Source organism: Hippoglossus hippoglossus, chromosome 8 (genome assembly GCF_009819705.1).
Source record: "Hippoglossus hippoglossus isolate fHipHip1 chromosome 8, fHipHip1.pri, whole genome shotgun sequence".
Taxonomy (NCBI): Eukaryota; Metazoa; Chordata; class Actinopteri; order Pleuronectiformes; family Pleuronectidae; genus Hippoglossus; species Hippoglossus hippoglossus.
This window is the reverse complement of record NC_047158.1, coordinates 2,514,386-2,531,435: the sequence shown is the minus strand read 5'-3', so window position 1 is coordinate 2,531,435 and position 17,050 is coordinate 2,514,386. Positions and strand designations below refer to the sequence as shown.

Sequence of the window (17,050 nt, the reverse complement as noted above, 5' to 3'; positions counted from 1 at the left end):
CAGGGGCATAACCAATGAACCAATCAGTCCAACTCTATGACAGCATCAGTGCACTTTAAACTCAATACTAATCAATACATTATATAACAAAATATAAACACATTAAAGCATTTCTGCCTGCTCTGGTGTAAATACATCAATAAATAATGAAGTAAAGCAATCATTGAATTCTACATTCAGGACTTCAGCCAACAACAAAAATACTGGCTTCATGTACAACACAGAAAAACCTTCTGGTTTTCTGTATGAAAGATCCCACAAACCTTTGGTAGCCAGTAGAAGTATACTTGTTTATCAACAATATTTTTTACGTGTCAGAATTGACAGTACATGGTAATGCTGCATTTGTGACCTTTGACGAATCAGTTGCCAGGATGTCATCATTCTTCTGCTGGTCATTGTGATCCTGAATGACTCACAATAGCTGACCAAAGCAAATCCACTTTTAGCACGGACGGCCCGACGGGAATTAAAGAGCTCAGTCTGAGTGCTTGAGGGTTTTAAAGTGAGTTATCATTCATAGAATCTGTCACAACTCAGATGAAATATAAGTTGTGTCTCAAACTGGGCAGCATGGCCGTGACGAAAGAGGGCACTGCTCACGACCAATGGTGTGTAATGGGTGTCTGAGGCAGGAGAGAAGCAGGACTTCAGCTCTAACAGAAAGAGTACAACTGGCTCCGTCTGCCAGGCCCACCTCAAGAAACTACCTGCACAGAAAGCGGCAATACAAACCAGGGCTGCATTATCTATGAGCTTGATGGTAAATGCCATGATGTCAGACGATGACATGACAGATGCAAAGGGTAATCCATTCAATAAATAGAGCTATTACAATAACTATTCTAATATCGAATCTCACTCAGTAGAGCGCATCCCTAACCCAAAGCCTGACTGTCCCCAATTGATACTTCATTTTAATTCACTAGATCTGATTCTACTGTAGATTTAGATCGAGATAAATTCTTGGATCTGTACAAAATCTGTCCTCTAAACACAATTTACCCCAAAAAAACCTGGATCCACCCCAAGGTTAGTGGGTTCTTTGTTAGGTCATACCCCACCCTTCTAGTTTAATTAAAATTGGTTCTGTAATTCTTGCCTCATCCTGTTGACAAACAGACAAACAAACAGCAATGACAACATAACATCCTCATTATAGGGTATACGAATAATGACTTAATCAAAGAGCCAGATTACATGACATCCATACATAAGAATATATGTTTTCTGACATGGATGCTTCTGACTTTATTTATTCATTTATTAAGTAAAGACTAATATTTATTAATATTAATATTTATTATTAGTGCATTGCTCAATAGGTGAGGATTTAGTGAAAACACATTCATTTATTCTGTTGATGGTATTCAACTTGCTTATACTTTAACATTTCTCCTGACTCCAAAGCTTCACTTTTCACAGTAACAGGCGCACAGGGCAGAGAGGGTCCCTACAGTTGTCTAACTGACTGATCGATCAGGGATTAGAATTAGTCGTTAATATGTTGTCTCACAGTGAGAACGTCATGACATCTTCCCTCCAGGTTACATGCGCGGATATAATGTTTATTTAAGTCATCGGTCAGGTTTTGGCAGTGTGAGGTCGAGCAGCGCACACACCGATGTAAGAGTTAGAGTGATGACTGCTGGTCTTATTGTGATACCTGCAGAGGGAGGAAGAGATCACAAAATTAAACCTGCAGGATCAATTTGTTTTCCATTGTGTATAACAGTGTTGTTGGTCAGGTGGGAGACAGCTGTACACAGTGTTGTGGCATTGGAACATATCAGCCCAGAGCTACACAACATGTGCTTCTGAGTTACTGTGATCTCTCTGTCGGTTTCCATGTTCATTTTTAATATCTTATAAAATATATAACATATTACTGTTTTATTCCAACTGAATGAAAAGTTACTAAACTAGTAAATAAATATTTTTGTACTTTAAAGGTCAATTATTTCCCTTTATTTCAAAGTAACAGTGGGGTAGTAAAACCTGCTGCTATGTCCAACCAGGAACATTTGTGTAACCATCATGTTTAAGCTCTGGTTGTTATTATGAAAATAATAAGGGTGGATTATAGATCTAGCAATGTTGTTATTGATGAGAGCACCTGTTCTACTTCTTGGTCTGTAAGTAAGTACATACGTTTTTTTATATTTTTAAGTATTTAGATTTCCAACCTTCTTATTTGTTTGTGGAACATGATATTCCCACGTTATTTTACTAGTATGTAACTGCTCAGTCTATACAGAAATGCATACAGCCCATATTCAAGACTGAACCTTGAAACAAGTAATTTCATATTTAGAGGTGTGGATTCAAACAGAATGTGACCTCAGCACATGCTCAAATTCCACATGTGCTCAGAGCTATCTCTCAATTTTTTCTAGAACTACACGCAGTTGAATCGATCCTTCTGCAGTCGATCATGTTGCGTGAGCATGAGGAAAAGTTTTGTTTGGAGACTGGGCTGTTGTTTATGCTAATGATCACATCACGTGTCTCGAATGTGCCCCTCTGCAATTCATCCTGTGGCTTACGCGCTGGGAAATCAACTGCAGAAGTGCTCAGACTGGAGGACACATGAGCCCAAATCGGATTATTGAGAATGAGAATTTTGTATGTTTAGAGTGGACTAGCTGCCAGTGTAAACAGCTTCCTCCTCTGAGGGAGCCTGGCTCCACAAGAAACCAAGCTTACCACCTCACAAGACTGAGGAATCCATCATCATTATGACCTCATAACTGTCGCTGTGGAAAATATGCAGACTTTTCAGTCATATGTGTGTGTTTGTTTGTGGGGTGTGTGTGTGTGTGTGTGTGTGTGTGTGTGTGTGTGTGTGTGTGTGTGTGTGTGTGTGTGTGTGTGTGTGTGTGTGTGTGTCCTTAAGGGATTCATCTGCAAGTTTTGCCCACTTTTCTCTACCTGGACACACACACACACACACACACACACACACACACACATACTTGCATCTGCAATACTAACTGACGCCATTCTCCGACTTTGGATGCAAGAACTTACGCACATGCAAACAGTCATGCACAAATAACAGGAATACACACACAGTCAGAGTCACACACACCTACACACAGCAAATCCCTGTAGAGCCTGTGAATGGGGGGGGGGTCATTGAGAGTCATTCTGTCACATTATTAGAGATATAGAGAACCTTAGTAATGAAGACTTCTCCACATTGTGATACTGCATATAAACCATCTGCACACAATTTTTTGAAGAATTAGGAGAATTTATCTCAGACCTTGTTACTCATTCTGAAGAGAGTCCAATCAGTATTCACCTGAATCAGCCGGTTCCTCCAAGTTTTTTCTGTCATCTCTCAACACTCATTGCATGCTAACACAAATTCTTTATAACATTTCATTCTTTGCATGAAGTATCAACAAGTTGTGTCTCTGTAAATAAACGCGGACCCACTTCCTCTCACTGTCCTGAAATGAAGCCAAAATATCTTCGATATAAACACGTGGTCAACCAGTTGTAAGTCAGTCTCCTCTGTCAATTATAATGTTTGACGTAAATGACTTAATTAAAACCAAGCATAGTGGAAACATGAACACTTGGTCATACACCAGTGTAATAAGAACTATTTAAATTGATAGAAACCATCTACGATAAAAATGTGTTTGATATGTCCAATGTCCCATCTACTAACATGGAGGAGGTGGGGTTTACTGTAGCCAGCCACCAGGTGGCGATCAAGATGCTTTGGCATCTTGGAAGCAGTCATATATTGTCATTCTTTAGAAACAGTATATGTTTTTAAAGACACCCTCCCTTGATAAGGAGAACAGTGTGTCATTCACACTCCACACCCTGAATGCTTGTTCTTGTACTTTGCTGAGCATGATGGTCTCTTGTGAGAAGTGTTAGAGTGAATCAAAGGTCAAAGTTCAAAGTGACAGTCAAATTTCTAAATTTAGGAAAGTTTTTAATTATAAAAAATTGTAAACAGACGTGATGTGTTTGTTGACTGTGACCATTGGCTGGGACTATTGCTGTGGCTGTAGTTATTTTTGTGGCTTACTGCTGTAGCCATATGTATTTTCCTGTGGCTTTAACTTTAGATGTGGCCGGGATTGTGACTGGCTGGCTGTTCTAACAGGAAATAACAATTCCCATTGCCTGAGCATGTTTATAGTGCAGTGACAACTAGAAACACAACCTGTGTCACTATCCCTGATTCGCCATCAGCCTCTGCTCTTTACCACATTAGCATTAGCTGTAATAATAATAATAATCTTCACCATGATATATGTTACTGTCAATCGCCATCTCATTATAACATTGAAACTATTCTTCATGCTACATGTTTTCAACTACAGTAAGATTAGGACAGTATATAAAGATACACAACATGAAAGCAAAGGTGAAGCCAAAGTCTTGATCACCCCTATTGGCTGGGTCGGTCACAAACCCCACCTCCTCCATGTTAGTGGATGGGATATGGATAACAAAAAAAGGCCAAAGTCAAAGTACACTGCAAATAATTTTATTTTTATAATTATTACTTTCACAAGTATGTTTCTTTACTTATTTGAAAAACAGGGTGAAATGTCATGATTGACAGTGGAGACTGACTCATGGTGGTAAAGCCACCACGGCTCCATCTATCCCCCGTTCGCCACTGTGCAGTCTCTAGCTCTGACTGCGCAACATGGAAGCATTTGTGTCTAGGATATTTGATCTTAATTTCTGTACAGTGGGAGGAAATAGAGATGCTTTGTCCAAGAATGGCAACAGTAACTACCTACCTTAACCTTAACCTAGGTTAATATTACTACTTAGAACTTAGTTGTAACATATTTAATATAAAAAAGCATTTATCATTGGTTGGCATAACTGCAAAGTGTCTGTTGTGTCTAAATTACTTACTTAGTTGTTGCACTCCATGTTGTGAGTCCATAAGTTTTGTTTCACTAACCCAAAGCTGTGCCTATTCCCAGAGCCACAGAAGCTGACACGTTCTGTTGACTTGCTGAAGTTGAAGTGACACTGGTTCTTGATAATGCAGCTGCTGTGGAATGTTTTATTGTCAGTGTTTCTCTATGTTGAGTGTCAAAAACTAAATTCCATTCACCTCCATTGCAGATATCTCAAACATGAAACCCAAATCATTAACATGGCAGGATACTAGGAGATAAGAAAGAACATACAGCATGTTTTGTTGCTGTTGATTTAGTTTTTTTGTTTTTTGTAATTATGAGCTAACCCTTTTATATCTGGCTCCCTTGTCTTCTCCTCTCCTCTCCTGGCAGCTCCCATTGTTTGTCTCCTGATGCCTTTATTTCTTCTCTCGTCTGTCGTGACACCCTCAGGGCAGGACTCATAAAACATTAAAGCGCTGTTATTGTCTGTCACCTGCACCAACAAATAACTTCTCCCCAGGAAACCAAATGTCAGTGGAACCTTCTAAACGCACTAATTCAGTCACCTGAGGGCAGTTAAACGTATTTTGGCAGTCTGTCTCCCTCCCTCCCAACCTCGCCATCCTCTATGTAAATTGGCTGCTGGCACCATCTTGTGGTCACAATAGACAATAACACAGGCAGACACAAGTGCATCAACATTTTCTGAAAATCAAAAACTTTATTTATCAACAATTTATACAAATTGCAGATAATTACAAAATAAATTCTCTCTTGATTTGTAAACTTTACTCAAAGACAGTCTTTTAGTGGAAGTGTATGTGTTTGTGTGTGGGTACAACAGCATATACATATGTATTTATTTAGAAGTATTTTCAGTCACACTGTGCATTAGTCCTCCTCTGTCTTGTCCTTTGTAACGGGAAACTCCAGTGATGTCCTGAACCGAATGGGCACCTGGTCCTCCTCGCTGATTGACTGCTTGGCCACAGGGGCTTGGATTCGCAACTGTCCATCACCCATCAGGGAACAGGATAGGCCAGATAGATCCAGGTGAGGGGGCAGGTCGATCTTCTGGACGAACCCCAGCTGAGATGAGGCCGAGGAGGAGAAGGCGGCGCGGGAAGAAGAGGAGGAGCAGGTCTGGCTCTCCTCTGCCCCAGCCTGCTTCATGGCCACCACTGCTAGCCTCCGCCCCTCCAGTTTGACAGTGATGTCACTGGGGGCGTAACCTCGTACATCCAGGGTGACCAGGAGGTCACTGTTATTTTCTGTAGGCTTCTGTACTTGCTTCTGCAGCTCTGTGCTGGGAGTCTCTAGCTGCTGCTCTTTTCCATCAGTCAGCCTGATAAACAAACAGAATCCTGATTAGAATCACTTCATCATGTTTGCTCTTTCAATTTATCCTTTATTTAGCCAAGAAAGTCCCTTTTAGTCGCACAAAATCACCTATATACATAAGCAACATTGCAGCACGCAACAGACAGACACAAAACAGAGATTAGAGCATGAAAGAATCATAGCAAATAAAGGCACACGTTTAGACCAGAGCTCAGTGACTATAGGTATAGACTTTGCCCTGAAAGATCACACAAACATAGAGATACACAGTTACTTTACATACCCTGCCAAAGTGGAGGAAAGGAGGGGCAGCTTGCTTAGTCTGAGCAGGGGGTGCCCATCGTGGAGCTCCTTCAAAAGGCTGTCGGCCAGTTTGCCTCTCCGGTTGAAGAAGTCCTGCTGCAGTGAGGAAAGGGCCCCGTTATGCAGCGGCCACAGCAGCCGTTCCTGGCTGAAGAACGGGTCGTCGGCGAACATGCTGTTCAAAGCACCGCGCTGGGACATCATTTCACGTTGGAAGAGCGTTTTTCTAGACAGACTTTGTTACAAGCAACCTGCGTGTGTTGTGTTCTGTTGTCTCTCTAGTTCTTGGCTCCTTCTTCCCGACCTAATGTCTTTAGGCTCCAGTGAAAAGTCAAAACTTCAAATTTCCCACGTGCCCTCTTCTTGTTAGGCGTCTGTCATGTAATGTGGGACATATACACAAAACACTCTGCTTTATATACCCCAGCAGCTCTGCTCCCACCCACCCACCGTGTTATTTACACCCCATGAGCTCACTGCTGTTTGTCAGTGTGTGCCAGCAAGGTCAGGAATGCCCTGCAACTCATCAAAAGGCTAAAGACAGCTCATGGCCACATCCTTTTTGTGTGTGAGTGTCCACACTGCAGCCAGAAATGTCCTATTACTTATTTCTTCATCGCTAACTTGGGCTCTCACTAGTAACTAAAGTAAGTGACCATGATGTCAGGTACTGATTTGAGCCTGTGAGGAATATTGTTATGATGTTCAGTGAAGTCAGAAAATCCTAGATGTCAACAAATTGTTGACATTATAACTATTATAAAGTTATTATAGATTCTCTAACATTTTACTTGTGTGATTGGCTCACTGTTTTTCTGTGGACCCAGTTTTCAGGAAACCAATGGACCCATCCAGGAAATAATCCTGAAAATGTTATTTTTGTCTCTGCCTTATGCCCGTTCCATTATACTTCGGAGATTGGAATTCCCTAAGTCGGAAGTTGCAACTGAAACTTCAAATGGAACCCAAATGAGTAGGATGGCAGCGTTCATATCCAGGATATTTTGGCTTCATGAAATACAGTCTAACGACTCTGCACAAAAGTGCTGGGTGCATTCATGAACTCTTACCTCTTTTCACCCTGTCCCTCCTGGGAGAGGGATCCCTCACATGTGGCTCTCTCTGAGGTTTCTACAATTTTTTTCCCCCCTGTTAAAAGGTTTTTTTTTCCTTACTCTTGTTGAGGGTTAAGGACAGAAGATGTCACACCTTGTTAAAGCCCTATGAGACAAATTGTGATTTGTGAATATGGGCTATACAAATGAAAATTGTTTGATTGATTGATTGATACATACATTGTAGCATATCTAAAACGTACTTCCATTCTGTCTGAACAAAAGGCTTTACTTCAGTTTTTGTACTAATGAAGAACAGATGTATGTTGTTGGTGAGTGAGGTTTAGATTTGTTTGGACAGAGCTTGGCTAGCTGTTTCCCCCTAATCCTTATGCTAAGCCGAGCTAACCAGCTGCTAGTGACAACTTCATCTTAAATATATCGATAAGAGTGTTATTGATTTGAACACAGTATTACACTGGACAATACAGAAAGACAGAAATCTCTTTTAGGTAGTTAATGAAATGCTATAGATAACTGAGTTTGACGTACTGTAACTAGAGCCTAAAACAAGTGGGAAGAGGATTTGAAAAGTATTGACATCATTTTGTAATCATAGTGGCTCACAAATCTGCCTCTTCATTGCTTCCGGGCAAAAACAGATATGTGTACACGTTTCCTTGGAAGGACAAGAACACGGGCAGCTGTTCGTCACTGAACAAGTCGACCAGCAGTGTAAACAAAGCCTGTCTTGTCTCAGGTTACGAGTCTTCATCACTGCTTCTTCCAGGGAACATTCTGTCTGCATATGTGTGTGTGAGTGGGTTAAGCCAGCGTGCTGAAATTACGAGGAGCCTGTGTCACGTCTATTTGTGGCTGTCAAGAAACTATATTGAAAATCTGCTTTCACATCATTGGTTCAAGCTGTGAGCTGGCTCACATGTGATTGGCTGGGAACAGCTGCCTCAGAGTGGTATTCCTCACTTCTGCTTGTAACAGCGGGCTGAGACAACAAAAGAAAAAAAGACTCTTATAATAAATATCTATACTATGTTCCATAGCCTTTGTGTCTTATTAAGTTAAACACTGGAATAAATTGTTATTTTAAATCGTTTGACATTTTAAAAGTGACACGTCTTGTCAGTTTGTGAAAAGTTTGAAGTTGGATGTTTTAGGACATCAACTGTCATCTTTGAGTCATCAGAGGGGTTAGCCCACTGCAAAAATAAAGAAGTGTGCCAATGAACTAGCAGACAGAAATAGAAAGAAAGATTCATGGCTACTTTTCCCTCAGCTGCAAATCGCTGGTTTATTATTACACCACCCATCTCAGTTTGGTGGTTATTTACAGTATGGTTGTAATGTATTAGACCCTCCTGCTGAAGTCACCCCCTGGCATAGTGTTAAGAACTGGGTTACTATATTTCCATAATATGCTTGATCATATTGTTTGTGTTTCTATCGCCTTTGAAAATAAAAGACACTTCTGATTACAGACTCAATTGATTATGTAGTAAATAGCACTAGAAGGTTGAAGGATTTCTTGAGTCAGATATAAGATCACTCTCATGTCTCTTTTTTGAATATGTAGCTGGGGCCAGCAGCGGGTGTCTCCCTCTGTATGTTGTATATGTTCCTGAGTGTATACTGCAGATTTATACAGCAACTTGCTCAAATGCTATGCTGCATTTGCACACCTATGATGTGATAAAACGAACTGGCTTCAGGTTTTACCAAATAATTAAGACTTACCTATAATTGAGGGTGATGGCCATAACGAGATATTGTGTTTAATGGGTTTTACATGAAGAAGCATGACTATTAAATAAATAAAATGTATATTTTCTGCAACACAGTGCTTTTTGGGGGGACATGAGTGTCTGCACCAGATTCCATTGTGATCCAATAACTGTGGAGACATTCCAACACTGTAGCGCTTCATTAGCTTTCATTCATCCATCAACAGTTGACTGACTGGCATTGCCATCCATTGAGCCATATGCTGCTAGTGCGGCTACATTTTTAAAATGGAGTGTAACAGAGATGCGTGGCACTTAAGTACATTGCTGGTTCAAATACCGGTTCAGCTGGGGTCTGTCTGTGTGGAATTTGCATGTTCTCCCTGTGTTTGCATGGTTTTCTTCAGGTATTCTGGCTTCCTCCCTCAGTCCAAAGACATGCAGATTGGGGTTAGGTTGATTGACTGTACTCGTCTCTTTACTGGTGACCAGCCCCCCCACAACTTTCCTCCACAAGGATAAGTGGTATAGATGATTAATGGATGTAACAGAGCTTCAAGCCCTGTGGAGGCAGATATCAGTTTATTTTCTTACAACCTCAAAGGAAATAAAGATATGCATGTGTTTTAAAAAGGCCACGCCAACAAGAATGTATATCAAACTGTAGGATTACAGATTAGTATATTTAAAAACCAACTGAATCCCTTTTTAGTGACACATCTAAAAATGTATAATGTTGAAAAGGTGATCTACAGAGGTTCATGCATGTTAGTTGTAGGTGCTGTCAAAAATTTGGATTTTCACATTTTAAATGCAACTTTCTGGCAAAATTAGCATTGTTTTACATGTTTTGTCAAATTGCAGCGAACAATCTATAAAATTATGAAAAGGAAATTTTATTTTACATGCCAATCATAAAAGACAGGGTAAAAATGTTTTACAGTGCTCTACTATTTTTTGACTGCCGCTTGTTGCCAGATCTGTTTTATGTGAGAATGTTGTACAGTGTAAATAACAAACCTTAGAATCTAGCTAGAAGCTGACTGTTCTTACACGTTGCAACTTTCCTTTGATGCACCAAACATTAACAGCTTGGTCATCATTCTGCTTTATTGCTTTAAGTGCCTCAAGTATACATACACACTATTTTACAAACTCTAATTCCATCCAAAAGCTTATGGTATGGTTTTTAAAGAAAAAATAATTAAATATAGTGAGTGAAGAAAACTACAAAAACTGAAAATGGAATATGTGGTTGGGCAGACATGGGTGTAGCTTTTTTGTCTTAATCAAAGAATGTTCTAAAATGTAGTCATTATGCCCCATATTACAACAGTTATTGTTACTCTGGACATGGTCCAAAACTAATCACATCATTAATGTATACAGTGTATCAGTACAGCATCATTCAACATTTAGCACAGGTGTTTTACTGGTAATTTTCATTTCAATTTGGGAAAATCTGTTTAGTAATCATTCTGACCTAAATGTTTTGATAAATATTTTCCATTTCTCCATAAATGTCTAGTTTTTTAAAATGGCAGAGTTACATCTATGTAGTCATTTTCGTCGTCTTCTTCCTCATCTTCTCTGTTTTCCTCTACACTGGCACAGACCTCCTTGGACTTCACATCAAGGTTACTGGGGCCCACTACATCATAAAGATGATCTTCATCACTCTCTGGCTTCTCATAAGCATCATCTGCCACTTTGCCCACTTCCTCTGTGAGTTCCTTGTTAATTTCTCCTGAATCAAAGTTTATATAGTCGTGGTTCATGTCATCTTCAAACTTGTTCCTGGCTGTGACGGTCACTGAAATGCAAGCATGAGACGCAGAACATGAATACATATGAAAGCATTTTGATCAAAGTGTGTATGTGAAACAAGGGAATGTGTGTCATGGTGGGTGCAGACATTGACTTAAGGTGAGGGCTCCTGGCTGCCTGGCCTTTCCACCTCTTCTTCTGCGGACCAGACAAACCACCAGGACCAGCAGGAGCAGCAGCAGGATCCCACCAACTATTGAAGAGAACAGCAGCGACAAAGGCACTAGGAGAGAAAACAGTTTATCCTTCAAAACATGTCAAATTTTCTGAAAATGTACTGCTACTCTTGATTGTGCAGATAAAGGTTATCATCAGTAATATTCTCAAAAATGATCTACATTCAAACAAGTCTAGTTTGAAAAGCAGAACCATCGCTCAACCAACACTGGAGCACAGGTGCTCTGACCCTGTCTGTCAGAATTTTTTTAAAACTTGAAACTCCCCGAGAACTAGATCAATTCAATTTTATTTGTTTTGTTTGTTTAGCGCCAAATAACAAAATACATTATCTCAATGCACTTTAAATAGTAAAGTCTGGACCATACAATATTAATGAGAACCCAAACAGATCTCACAACGAGCAAACACTTGGTGACTAAGATGACATTGTACTTAAACTTTACTTTAGTATTTTTCATTTCATCCTTTATTCTACACCCCAGTGGGTAACATTGTACTTTTGTACTACACCGGATTTGTGTAAGAGCTTTGTAAAGCAAACCTTTTTCCTCTACATACAAAACTTAAAAGTGATGATGCATTCAAGACAAATATGGTAAGCTTTTGACAATTACATGTCAATACAATTACATTTACAACAATATAGAAAATTACAGCTGAATTCTTGTCTTAAATTTCACTGTAAACCAAATTTAAAATATATATAATGTATACATTTTGAGGTCTGACTCATATGATGAGCATTCACTGTTTCTTTACGTTTTATGAATCAAACCACTGATTAATCTGCAGACTAATCTAATCTGACAATGAAGATAATATAGTTGTATTCATATATTAAACATACAATTTGTATGAGTTATAATCCCCGGGTGCAGTTTTCTGTGTTACTCATGCCTCTGTTATTTGTGTTTTATGGCTTATTTTATTGATTTCTCTGCATTTCTTACCAGTAACAGAGAGTCTCACAGGGTCACTTAAGGCAGAGCTGAACCTTTCATTTGCAATGTTTCTCTGATACTGACACTGATACGATCCCTCATCATCAAAGTCCACTGGATGGATCCTGAATATAGCAGAGTTGGAACTTGACTTCTCCTTCTCTCTGAATGAGCCCGTACTCTTCTTCAGAATATATGTTCCACTTTTATGCTCAGCTGAGATTGAACAAGTGATGCTGACATTCTGACCCCAGCTGACCTCAGCAGAGGGATACACGGAGATGCTGGGCTTTGGGACGCTTTCTGAAAAAAAGAAAAACACAATAATCAGATTTAGACACAGCCTTCAGTGTTTCAGATCATGATTTTTCTTACACACGCTTTGAGTCCAACCCTGTCTTTAAAGGGATGTACTGAAAGGATTTGGAATTTTCTAGTAATAATATTGTGATAGAATGTATATGAAGATGGTTGACATGACAGCTCCCTAAATTGAACCAAAAAAATCTTGATTGCCACTTGCTGGATGGCTGCAGCATAGATCATAAACCCCACCTCCTCCATGTTAGTGTATTGGACCTGGACCAAACTAATAAGTCAAAATAAATCTTTCTTATAGATGGATTCATTCATTTTACATAGTTCTTGTCGCACAAATTATGGGATGTAATTAGTTATTTGATGATATTAAAACAGGTTGAAACTTCATGATTGACAGCTGAGACTGACTCCTGATCGGTTGAGCCTGTATATTGGCTCTGCTCCTCGATCTACCTACTCTAGCAGCCATATCTGGGACATACAGTCATTGCAAATTGTTTCCTAGGTTGATATTTCAGTCAACAGAGGGTGAATATTTCATATTTCAGATACATTCGGTGCAGTAATCCTTTCGCAATATTTCCTGTTGAACAAGATTATTAGAGTCAAACATATTTTCAAATTTAAAATAATATTGCATTTTGGAGAACTGCTTGATTTTGTCCATCATCAACAGCACAGCCTCCTGGCACACATGTGTCAGAGCTGTGACCCTTAGTATGTCTGTCTGATATTGTATTTACACCATATCAATCTGTTGTAACAAGTACAATTTTCTTTGCTGCCATATGTTGGGGCAGCAGCATCAGAAACAGCGACTCAAAAACTTAACAAGCTGATTCAGAAGGCTGGCTCTGTGTTGGGGGCTGCTCTGGGGCCCCTGGAGTTGATGGTGGAGAGAAGGATGTTGCACAAACTGCTTCATATAATGGACCATATCTCACATCCTTTGCACAATCTACAGGAGAAACAACTAAATGTGTTTTCAGTTTGAGGCTTCTCTCACTTAGTTGCAAAAAAGACAGATACAGAAAGACTTTTTTACCCTTGGCACTTTATAATGACTCCCCTCTGACCCATCTGTTCAGGTGCATGCACTCTTTTACCTTCATATTTGCACGTACTACGTGTTTTGTGGTTTATGTTTTTTATCTTTTTAACTGCTGCTGGAACACTGTTATTTCCCTTATGGGATGAATAAACCATCTATTGATCTATCTATCAGATACAGGAGGTGATTCAAAATTATCCTCACCTGAACAGACAACACCAGCATCCTTACTGTGTGAACAGACAGTTTTCCCAAATCCACTGTGCTGACACTCAGTTAGAGAATCTTCACTTCCTGAACAGGCCACGCGATCAAGCCAGACTGTAATTTCTTCATAAGGTTCACCAAAACGTGCGCCTTGAGTGGCAGCCATCGCTGTGCCGCAGTTCAAGTGTCTGCAAACCACCTCAGCATCCTCTAAGTCCCAGGAGTTGTCGCAGACTGTTCCCCAGCGGTTATTGTGATAAATTACAACTTTTCCAGAGCAACGATCGCTGCGATTCAATTTTATCACTAAACACAGAGAAAAGAATTGTTGTCATCAATCAAGTTTGTCATGAGTTACATTACATTACATTACATTACATATCATTTAGCTGACGCTTTTATCCAAAGAGACTTACAATAAGTGCATTCAACCATGGGGATACAAACCCAGAACAGCACGAATCAAGTAATTACAATTTGCTTTAAAAAAGCCAAACTACAAAGTGCTACATGTAAGTGCCATATAAGTTATTTATTTTATCCAAGGTGTAGTCAGTTTAAATTTTATTATTCAATTACATGTATCAACAAACACCTACAACTACATAAAAACCTAATACAAATGTATGAGCCCTGCAATGTTCTGTTCCTATATCAATCCCAACACTTTAGTACACAGAGTATCCATGGATATAAAGTATTAATCTGATATCAGCATTCTATTTTTCCAAAATTTTGAAATCTGAAAACCCGAATGAATCATAGATAACATCAGACCAGAGACGACTGAGGCAACAAATACTTAGTTGGTTTCCAGCCCTGACTGAATAAATGAAAGTGATATAAAGGGAACCCTGAAGTCTTTTGACACTGACAAAGAGACTATATATAATATAGATTGGTCACATCATATCCATTAAAAAACAAAATATGCCTAAAACGTTCACTTCATGTATTTCACTTACATATACATTTTCTACGTAACTTTATCACATAAGTTAAATTTATAGGGTTATATTTAATGATTTTTTTTTTATCCTGTTGAGTTAACATGAATAAATTAAGTACTTAAGAGTGATTTGATTTAATAAAAGTAAATAGAATTTGTGTTAAATGTATATATTCATGTATACATTTAACTTTAATTATTCAACCCACTCTCAAGTTATTTGATTTATTCACACCTAATCATGAAGGAAAAATAATGCCTGATCTGCTTTGTGAGCCTTCACCTGTACAAGCGGTTCTTACATTTATTTGAAAACCTGCATTTGATCAAAGAATTTCTCACATGGACAGATGACACCAGCATCCCTGCTGTGTGAACAGTCATCCCCCCCGTATTCTTTGTGCTTACAGTCACTTAGAGACTTTTCATTTCCCAAACATTCCAAATGACTGAGCCAGATTTTGCCAGTTCCTTTGCCAAAACGTGCTGCTGTAGAGGCCTCCTCTATCTTACCACAGCCCAACTGTCGGCATACCACCTTAGCATCATACAGGCTCCATTTTTTATCACAGATTGTTCCCCAGGTGTTGTTTTTATATATTTCAACTCTTCCAGAGCACCCAGTGGATCCAGGACCAGCTAATCGGATCTGAAGACCTATCAGGCACCAGACAATACAAACAGTATGTTAATATTTTGCTCAAAACTAAAATAAGGTTTTATGTACGACACGGGAGAGTAAACTTACCTTCAGTAGGTGAAGATACAGGTAAGGTCAACAGAAAGGAGACTGTAGGAGGGAAAAGTGGTTTTGCTTAATACATACAGTGAACTGAAAAGTGCTGGAAGGTTTCGGATTCAGATTTCTATTTTATTAAACATTCTATTGATAACTATAATGGTACATAACTCCGCAAAGGCCAAACAGTCCCCACACGAAACCATTCAACCTGCATTATTATTTGAATCTGCAAATCTCCAAATTTCTCACACTCAAAAATCTGTGTCAAGATCCATGAATTATTCTGTGAGAAATCATAGAAAAAGGCCCTAATCGCAATGTTAAAGAAAGTTGGGAAAAAAATCCCCACTAACATCTCATGGATTCTTTCCTAACTCATCTCACACTTTTACACCAAGTTTTTTGTAATATTGTTGACAAAAAAACAAAAGGACAGGGGTGAAAACATAACCTCCTCGGCAAATTGAATGAAAACCAAGTATCTAAGTGTCTTTCTATGTATACTCTCAAAAAGGATGAATCATAGAAAAAAACAGCTTCAAGATCTAAATAGAAAATCTTTCTTACCAAGGGTCAAAAAGTGCCGTCTGCTCTTCATGGTTCAGCGAGAAAAGCTGCTCTTCCTCTTTTATCAGTAACAAAACAGAAGACTGACGATTTCCCGGACCACTCGTCTCTTTCTCTCTTTTTTACTTGAAACATAAACAACAGAACATTCACCAAACCCCTCCCACAAACAGGAATTCTACTTTATCTATTTCCTACTGTATGTTAGTCAGCAGATTTAAATTAAATGTCCGTTTAGAAGCAGCCATACTAGGCTCCATATAGAAGCAAACCCAGTATTAATTTGTAAAGTGAAAAAAACCTTGCTCATGACTTGTATATGTTTATAGTCTTTGGACTGTCCTGGATGCCTCTGTGTCACACATGTAGCAGTTATAAAAAATAATACATGTCTGTCTCTGCTAAAATGCTACGTAGCTAACCATGGTTACATATGAGAGTGACAATGTAAGTCTTGTCAAGTTCAGAACACTAAAATCAAATAAATAAATACAACTGTATCTGTAGTATTAATAAACTTGTATCTGCAGTATAAATCCATCTGTAGCCGTAGTATGAATGTGGGGGTATCTATGGTATGAATACAGCTGTATCGATAGTATAAATACAGCTGTGATTATAGTATAAATACACATGTAGCTGTAGTATAAATGTGGCCGTAGCTGTAATATATACACAGCTGTATCTATGGTAATAATACAGCTGTATCGATAGTATAAATACAGCTGTGATTATAGTATAAATACACCTGTAGCATAAACGCATATGTGTCTAGCATAAATACAGCTGTATATATAGTATAAATACACATGTAGCTGTAGTATAAATTTGGCTGTAGCTGTAATATAAACACAGCTGTATCGATAGCATAAATACAGCTGGATCTTGTGTATAGATACAGCTGGATCTAAGTATAAATACAGCTGGATCTT

General features: G+C 38.9%; 2 protein-coding genes across 2 annotated transcripts; both read right to left on the bottom strand.

The window, feature by feature from the left end:
- Positions 1–5,590: 5,590 nt before the first annotated feature.
- On the bottom strand, positions 5,591–6,929 carry hspb9 (heat shock protein, alpha-crystallin-related, 9). Its single transcript, XM_034594366.1, has 2 exons — positions 6,520–6,929; positions 5,591–6,240 (listed from the first exon to the last, which is right to left on the bottom strand). The coding sequence occupies exons 1-2, from the start codon at positions 6,741–6,743 to the stop codon at positions 5,787–5,789; spliced, it is 678 nt and encodes a 225-aa protein (XP_034450257.1). The 5' UTR covers positions 6,744–6,929; the 3' UTR covers positions 5,591–5,786.
- A 2,378-nt stretch (positions 6,930–9,307) lies between these two features.
- Positions 9,308–16,222, bottom strand: LOC117766893 (deleted in malignant brain tumors 1 protein-like). The gene is made up of 7 exons (XM_034594323.1): positions 16,119–16,222; positions 15,558–15,599; positions 15,152–15,466; positions 13,858–14,166; positions 12,291–12,584; positions 11,249–11,383; positions 9,308–11,146 (listed from the first exon to the last, which is right to left on the bottom strand). The coding sequence occupies exons 1-7, from the start codon at positions 16,147–16,149 to the stop codon at positions 10,866–10,868; spliced, it is 1,407 nt and encodes a 468-aa protein (XP_034450214.1). The 5' UTR covers positions 16,150–16,222; the 3' UTR covers positions 9,308–10,865.
- Between the last annotated feature and the right edge of the window lie 828 nt (positions 16,223–17,050).

What these genes read in the sequence shown, in the direction of transcription:
- hspb9 (XM_034594366.1), bottom strand. Translation starts at nt 6,743, where the DNA reads ATGATGTCCCAGCGCGGTGCTTTGAACAGCATGTTCGCCGACGACCCG. An exon ending in CTTTCCTCCACTTTGGCAGG is followed by an intron (nt 6,241 to 6,519) that starts GTATGTAAAGTA and finishes TTTGTTTATCAG; the next exon opens with GCTGACTGATGGAAAAGAGC.
- LOC117766893 (XM_034594323.1), bottom strand. Translation starts at nt 16,149, where the DNA reads ATGAAGAGCAGACGGCACTTTTTGACCCTTG. An exon ending in TGCTGGTGTTGTCTGTTCAG is followed by an intron (nt 12,585 to 13,857) that starts GTGAGGATAATT and finishes TCTTTTTTTCAG; the next exon opens with AAAGCGTCCCAAAGCCCAGC. An exon ending in AGCCCTCACCTTAAGTCAAT is followed by an intron (nt 11,147 to 11,248) that starts GTCTGCACCCAC and finishes CTTGCATTTCAG; the next exon opens with TGACCGTCACAGCCAGGAAC.